The following is an 8,477-nucleotide window of genomic DNA, read 5'->3' as shown; positions in this document are numbered from 1 at the left end:
CGAGAACCGAACCGACTAAAGTCATCAAGGGCATCGGAGCTGATAATGACATGTTAGGACGACGGAAATGGCTATACGGGGTTCGAAGGAGGATCTCGAGGACTCTTGAGCGGGCTGTGCGGACTCTGCGGCGCGGCGTTTATCGATTCCACCCGCGTCAACGCTGCACCTGACGTGTAGTCCACGGAAGGACGGTTTCGGTCGAACGACGACCTAACCTGGTCAAGTGAGTGTTGATGTTGGTGGTGATACTCAAGGCTCGATGTGTAATTCGTACCATTGCTACCATTATGATTGTGAGTGGCGCCGGTCGGTGCGACTGACGGCGGATAGATTGGGCGCTCATCTTCGGGGAGGTTCGGATCTCGCTTCATGGTCGGTTGGATTGGCTTTCCTAAGTCTGAAGACGTCGCTGACTCAGCACCTGCAAGAGCAGCAGCCGAGGCTGACGGCGGCACGTACGCCTCAAACTGGTCCAGATATTTGAATTTACCCATTGTGACCTGCTCGCGGATAATATCCACGTCACGAGGGAAATACACTTTCTGGACAGCCTTGACGGCGAAGCGTGGAAGAAGGCACATTGTAACCGTCAGGAGAAGAACCGCCCAGAACGACAAGGCACCGTAGACCTCGGCGGCCGCTTTGTAGAATTGCCCTGAGGCAGCAAAGGAACTGTAAATACCCGTCCAGAAGAACACCAGGAGCGAACTGATGGCGTTGATAAGCACTGTTATCCAGTCCCAACGGTAGGTATTCAGCATGATATAGGTGTTGCTGGCAATGACCGCGGCTGCAGCTACTAGCACACCAATCCGCATACGATCGTTGATGTTCAAACCGTTTGGGTGCTCGAAGGTCGCCGGCCGGTAGAGGCAGTACGGCATGAAAAAACACATAATTGACTGGTAAAACCCGTCCGCCATGTAGAGCCTATGAACCGTCAGCAGCATCGTAGGAGGTAGGAAGACAAGGAAACTTACCAAAACTTGCGCTGGGACCACTCTTTCCGTTCAATACCTCTCATGTACAGTTGAGGAACGGCGAGAGAAACTTTGTCGTCGACATCCTGATCGAGGATTCCCATCAAAATGACTGGCAGAGACGTAAACGCCACGTTGACCAGGATAATGTAGGTGTAGTCAAAGAGGTAAGAGCCGTCAAAGTCGTTGAAAATTGAGTACCAAAAGAGTGCAAAGGTCCAGACAAGGTTCTATTCGTAGACAATCAGTTTGCCTTCCCATATTCACGCGTACTACGCATTTAACATACCTTGTAGAAGAAGTTTGCGGTGGTCTCTCCAAGCCGCCGGTAGGACCATCTTCCGTGTACAAGAACAAGCCGTTGGAGGAAGCGGAATTGACCAATGGCATAGTCAGAAGACATAACGGCCTGTCTACCTTCTTCTCCGGCGATACCGACACCAACATCAGCTTCCTGGATCATAGCAACATCGTTTGCACCGTCTCCGATTGAAAGAGCCATGATATTCAATCCAGTCTTGACCATGTGGACGACCGCAGCTTTCTGAGCGGGACTGACTCGACAGCACAGGACGGATTTGCACTGCTTGCACAGCAACAAGAACTTCTGCTGCAAGTCATCCTCCAGCATCATCTTCAGGGTATCCCCATCAATGACGACAGCATGCGTACCGGACGGAGGGCTATGGTCCTGGCGAGCGGCCATAAGTTCCTCGTCAGATCCGGTCAGACCGAACATCTGGAGATTTTTATCCAGTTCTGCAGCGGCCTTCTCTTTTTCGTCCGCGGGAATGTTGAAAACAATGAGGTCCATATCGTTGTTAAGGAGGTTACAAGAGAATCCAATGTTGATAGCGGTTTCGACTTTGTCACCTGTCAAGACCCACAGCTTGATACCAGCATCAGCGAGCAGAGAGATCGTGTCTGGTACGCCATCTTGCAGTCTGTCTTCGATAGCGGTTCCACCCAGAAGCATAAGCTCTTGCTCAATAGCGCTGGACACTTCGTCCAACTTTTGTTCACGGTCTGTAAGCGCTGCAGCCGCAAGGTCATGGGTCTTCTTCCAGGCTTCATACTCTTCCTCACTGAGAACTCTCTCTGCGACACACAGGGTCCGCAAGCCCTCTCTGGCGAACATCTCGAGATGGTCCGCGGTGGTCTTTCGAAGCTCCTGCTGCTTCCCACGGGCCAGGCGGGAGTAGATAATACTATCAGCGCCTTTACAGAAAAGCCTGATAGTGCCATCAGGCATCCTGACAATAGCACTCATTCGCTTTCTGGCTGAATTGAATTCGAGGGTATTGAGCACTGTATAGGTCCGCTCCTCGCCCATAACATTCAGAATAAGGTCGTCACCAGACCTGCCAATGACGGTGAAGCCACAATCCCGAGCGGTGGCAACTAAAGCTGCCTCATCGGGCGACTGAGCCTTGAACTCAATCTGAGGCGGATCGCCAGGAGTGTGCTCTGTGATAACAGTATGGCACACAGCAAGAGCAAGCATAAAGTGTGCTGTAGCCTGTTTCTGTTCTTCACCGGATTGACCCTCGAGATCGGCCACGAAATTCGGCGCAATGAAGGTCAACCTTTCATCTCGCAGATAAGGGTTGTTGTGAATGTTCCGCAGCATGTCGAGCATTCTAACACGGTCGAGTTCGATCTGTTCACGAGCTCTTGCCGCCTCTTCGTCCGCATTGATCCCTTCGCGCCGCTTCATACCGAGTTGAGCCTCCGTATACGCTTCACCATATGCCACTCCGTTGATCGTACATTTCTTGAACTCCATCACATTCTGAGTCAGCGTGCCAGTCTTGTCGGAGAAAATGTATTCAATCTGTCCAACGTCATCTGAGATGTTCCACGACTTGGGAACGCATGCGATCCCCAGTTTCTCGTAATACATGAAGTTGTCACTGTGGATGAAGATTGCCTGGACGGTTCGAACGATTTCAAGAGAAATATAGAGCGAGATAGGGACCAAGTTTTGGAACAGAATCACCGCAACCCAAAAGGTAATGATACCATCCACGGGAGGAGAACCACCATAGGACTGGAAATCGAAGTAGTTCAAAGATCTGTGTCCGTGTCCCCATGCAAAACCGTTGACGATACCGGAGACGAGACACATAAGGAACAGGATGATGAAGTTATAGATGACGTTCCAATTGAGCTCCTTCGCAAGTCTCGCTCTTTTGCTGGGTGTCTCTCCTGAATTGAGCATGATCTTCGTCTCAGCGCCCGTAAATATCACCACACCAAGAGCCCATTCGGTATTACGGAGATTGCATCCACGGAGCAGCACGTTGTTGATCGAAATGGGTTCGACCATTTCCTTCCGGGGAGCTTCAGGATAATCCTCATCCCGCTGCTCCCAGCGGATCGCACCACTGTAGGCATACAAGTTGGGGTGCGGGGGCTCGCTTTCGATGACGAATTCCGCCTTTTCGCAGTCTCTGGCATGCTTGACCTTCCGTCCACAGTGGAGAGCTTGGCGAACTTTGAGGTTGGTTTCTCCATCCAAGTTCTTTGTTTCCACATAGCACGCACCGTCCGGATCGGAAGTGGACAGGACAACGATATCAGCGGGGATCTGCTCGTCGTTGTAGATTCGGACAAAATCTCCGACCTGGATGTTTTTCCAGTAATCCCGCTTGAACCTCGCCTTCTCAGGCGTTTGTTTGGACCGATCGACAACGCTACCGGCTTGCTTTGGAGCTGCCGCAATGCTCTCTCGAACTGATTTGCCCGGCTGAAGGTGCATACCATCGTCCCCGTTCACACCGACAGGCCAGTCTGGTTGCGGCGAAAGGCGCGAATCCGGATGTGGAGAAGATACTTGGTCCATCTGGATAGCGCCTTCTTCGCCTCCCTGGTCACCGTAAAAGGCTGATGCACGATGGGAGTAGACTGACGCCCGGCTAGTGGCGAAAGACACTCGTCTCTCATCCTCTATGGTACGAGGAAGCACATCATTCCTGCGCTTCAACAACATCATTTTGCGGTACAGGGAGATGACTCCGCGGGTGTTTGCCTTCTTAAACCGACGCCACAGGGAGACGTTATCCTCGGTTGAATTGACATTATTCCAGTCAACCAGCCGATAAACAGGTGAATTGTTCAGCTCGTTGTCTAACACAGTACGTCGCCAATCTTCAATCGCATCCTTGAAAGCAGTGACAACGACGATTACGATCAAAGGAACCGCGTTCATTCCAGGGTTGTCGGCACCGAAGATAGGGAAGAACTAAGACGGCCTCTTAGTTATACAACCAGCCAGGTGTGGGAAAGGGTCTAACTCACTCCGAGAATGATAATAAAAAGGAAATAGATATTGGCGATGTTGTGAAACTGGAGCCAGAGGTTTTTCGGGACGAAGGTCAACGGCGTGTACTTGGCAGTGCGGATCTTGTTCCTGGGGTAGTTCGTCTTGAGCTGGCCATCTTCGTCCCTTTCCGTGTCGGGTATTGGGATGTTAAAGTATATCCTTCTAGCTTCGCCATCCTCTGATTCCCCTTCACCGTTTGGCGGTTCATTAACGGTAGGCAGCGTGCTCGCACCCGATTTCCTTTTCTCATCTTTGGAACCCGTACTTTTGTGGAAACGGTCTATGATCGAGACGCGCTTCCGCACGCCCTTTCCGTGGCTATGTCGCGTCGTCGCCCATCGTTGTCGATTGGTCGGCTTCGAAACGTTGCTGTTGATGTCACCGCTACCGCTCCCGCTGCCAGTCTCATTGCTCTCTGCCCCGACTTCTAACAAAGCCATCTGCGGCTACTGATGGCCCTCGGAGGGCATAAACGAAATGATAATGGCGATCGTGTCGAAAGGTATTGCGGAGAGCATCCGCGCCGATGTGGCGGACCCCGACAGCGCAGCCCGTCCGCGAGAGTCCGTCGCCGAATCGATGAGGGAAGTCTGTAGGATATAAGAATAATTCGTGCAGTAAATCGCAGAAATATCTCGAGGAGACCTAGGCCCGGCGCAGGCACAGACGCTGAGCCGGTCACAGACGGCGCGAAATCCAGAGGGCTGACACGAACAGAGCCAGATCGAGAGAACGGATGTACCGGCCTGGAAGGGGGGAGGGGAAAGGGGGGGAGGGCTGGATTATCCGCGAGGGACAATTGCCATCAGGAACGAGAGCGGCCGAAGGAGAAAGGGAACGATTCGACTTCGAGGTACGAGGGAGCGGTCCTTTTCGAGGAGAGGGGCGGGATAAGATGGAGAGCGGCCAGATTTGATGACAGCTTGGGCCTGAAGGAGACTCGAGAGGAGACCTGGACGGCCCGGGGGCTGACGGGAGTTGCTACTGGGCGTATCTTACCAGTACGGACGTGTAAAGACAAGATCCCGGTAATCTTGAAGAACGGGAGGGCGGCTGTCAGCCAGTCACATCCACTCGGTCTGCTTCTCACAGACCTTGCATAACGAAGCTGGTAGAGAACAAGGAAGCATAATTCGAGCAGCACCGTTTGCTGAGAAGGATTTGGGGTTCCGGTGCGGTATGTGTCCACGACCGCGTCATTTCCCACATCTGCCCAGGTCCACCCGCTGTCCCGTCCTTACACAAACGGTAATTTTGAAAACATGAACGTTTGTCAGCTTGGCGCTCACCACCAGCCTCGCTCCGGACTGCGCATGCGGATTTCGGACTTCCTTGGATCACCGTTATTTGGTTCCGTAGAAAAAAAAATCTCTGAATCCCAACGGTCCGGTGTGGCAACGATAAAATCCGACGAGGACAATACGGCAGTGAGCAGACGGCTATTGTTGATGGTTGCTTGTTATCGATCGCCCAGCATTTCTATAAACGTTCTGGCGCGGTTACTTTCCCCGTTCTGTATGTATTTCGTACTTCTATTGCGCAAGCGCCATGATCATCAAGCATCCGGGGCAGTGAGCCTTATCGTTATTATTAGCAGGCCTACTGCTACATATTCCATGGTATTCCTATCATCCTCTGTGCATAACAATATGCGGAGCAGTATACCGTCCAAGACATAAGTTGGGGGCAACTGCCGTGTCAATTTGATTTAGCCGCGTGGGCGGAGGTGCGCTGAGCCTCCGGCCGTGACGGATGGTTTTTTTTTGAAGTACATGGTACGCCAGCCAAGCAGGCAAAACAAGCGCGCAGGGATGTACAGGTACCTGCGCTCCCTGCGCTCCTGCATAGCTCAAGTCCAGCGCGTGGTAACAACAATAAGCTCGGGCAGCGAGCACATGCGATCGCCTGTGGTCGGCCTGAAGCTGCGCCCAGTGGCTGTACGTACACCATCATTGCAGCGAAGAGCGTCATCCTGCCAGCGAAGACTGGTAGCTCCGGGATGCTCCGTCTGGCGACGGAGGAAGAACAGGATGGTATGCGTGGGAGTCGTGCATCCTGGACGCACGCTGATATCAATGGTCATGCAGTATGTACGTATAGTCGTCCTCCGTACAGGCCATCTGTCCTGCTCGACTGAACGCGGCTGGAAATGCTTGGCGTTCCTTCCACTGATGATGCTTACTCTACGCAGTAGGTCGTACGGCTGCATCGGGGCTACTGCCAAGCTAAAATATTAATATACACGCAGCATGGGGTGCAGGGTTCTCCGTACACAGCTCATAAGGCAACCTCGCTACGAGCGCGATAATACCCTACACGGTAAGGCTCTCCAAGAACACCGAACATCTCGAAGCCCCGAATGAAGATCGTCATCAGTCCGGTGGCCCTGCACACGCGGGCTGCGGAACCGTTGCCCCCGTACCGTCGCGCTGTTGGCACGGCTGCGATGGGGCCGGGTGGATGATCCACGACACCGTCTGTCGACCGGCGCAATTTCGATGAGCACTGTGCAGTAGCATGATCCTGGAAGGGGAAAGAGGAATCTCGCACGAGGAACACCTTTCCAACGTTTATCCATCTCCAAGCTGTATCCATTCCCCCCCCATTTCAGATCAGATAGATCTCCCCAACTTAGTCATGAAGGCATGAAAATCTCTTCCACGGAAAACCCTCGGAAGCGCCGTCATCTCGGGAATCCCGCCTCGCCGGAACGAGCTATCATCTACCCCGAGACTAGAGTGGACACTCTGGGTCCCAAAGCAAGAAAGATGTCGTCAGATAAATCGGGGCCCCTAAACTTTAATTGGATCTGCAGCTTGAAACCCCTTGACTGTCGCAGGTCACAGCCCTCTCCAAGAACTGAGCTGCCTCGAGGCGTACAGCTGTCCAGAGGCCACCTTCCTAAAAAGACACCTGCGCACATGGCGCATGCTGACCACGTTGAAGAATCATCGCGTTTATACCTGCTATCAATCAGCACCCGTTTTAGGTAACGTCATAAACGCCATTTGCTCCGAGTTGACATACAACAGCTCTCAAACATAGCTGGCCCACCCTAAGAGGAAGCCAAGAAGTCCAAGACAAGCTTGGGAGACCCTAAATGGGCCAGAACCCAAGACACGGCACAGCATCATTTTTAAGGAGAACTCCGTACGTCTTGTTTAGCTACTTCGTATTCGTACCTAGGGAGTAACTACAGTACCTATACAAAACAAGCAGCGTGCCAAGTTCATGCTAGGGTAAGAAATCAGGTTGAATATGGCACTCGGACCATCAAGGGGCCTTTTGTTTATATGCACAGGTCCGATACACCAGAACATGTCAGGGTCCGGGATCTAGATCTGTTTCTTAATTGAGGAAATACCTGCTTCCTTATTGGGCCGTTTGAAGGTATCGGGGAACCACTGAGACATATATGCAGGTAGGCAGATTGGTCAAAGCCACCTAAAACATTCTGAAGCTGTCAAAGAGATGATGCGCGACTCTGAGGCAGCTAGACTCCCTTGCAGAACCATTTCCCTCGTCACCAACAGCCAACCTAGAAGGTAGTCTCAATCACAGACTCAGTCGATTGCTATATTTTGTTACAACCCAGACTTGCAGCCTAAATACTTCAAACATATATACGACAAAATTGGAAGAGTTGATAGCCAGCTCGCTCGCACTAGCACATTTGTTATCAGAATATTACATCTTAGCTTGATATTACAAGGGTAAGTAGATAGAAACGACAGACCTCGGGCAAATTATTTAGGTATTTATTATTTAGACAACTACCCGGGAATAAGAAAGATGAAACATGACAGGCCACTTGCTTATTTAAAAAAAGACCTAGATCCCTAAAGCACGAAGACGAAGCTTATGTTACATAGCAGCTAAAAGGTGCTTGTCGGCCATGAAGCTCACTGCCGGCAGTACTTACCATATCGGAAGGGCAAGCAAGGCTAGGCGCTAGGCCATAAGGCCTCAACCGTTCAAACGCCAAGCACGGACAACACCCTGCAGCCCCTGAAACCACGACAAAAAGATAGAACCTCATCGGGGTCGCGATTTCAAAAAGGTCCAAGCGTTGGTTCTGGGTCCCTCATAGCTCCGGCGCAACCTCGGAATATACATGTAGAATCAAACGACTACTATTAAAACACCTATTCCCCTGCATGGTTAGGGAC

General features: G+C 51.8%; 1 protein-coding gene across 1 annotated transcript; it reads right to left on the bottom strand.

Moving 5' to 3' along the window:
* Positions 1 to 213: 213 nt before the first annotated feature.
* Positions 214 to 4,748, bottom strand: VTN00DRAFT_8996 (uncharacterized protein; the record flags this gene model as incomplete). Its single annotated transcript, XM_069435906.1, has 5 exons — positions 214 to 218; positions 278 to 933; positions 984 to 1,213; positions 1,273 to 4,227; positions 4,284 to 4,748. 5 exons carry the CDS (start codon positions 4,746 to 4,748, stop codon positions 214 to 216), a joined length of 4,311 nt encoding a protein of 1,436 aa, XP_069285806.1.
* Positions 4,749 to 8,477: the final 3,729 nt, after the last annotated feature.

The sequence above is a fragment of the Thermoascus crustaceus genome, assembly GCF_041956765.1.
Source record: "Thermoascus crustaceus strain CBS 181.67 unplaced genomic scaffold VTN00scaffold_6, whole genome shotgun sequence".
NCBI lineage: Eukaryota > Fungi > Ascomycota > Eurotiomycetes > Eurotiales > Thermoascaceae > Thermoascus > Thermoascus crustaceus.
The sequence above is the reverse complement of the archived record's forward strand: the minus strand, read 5'-3'. Positions and strand labels throughout refer to the sequence as shown.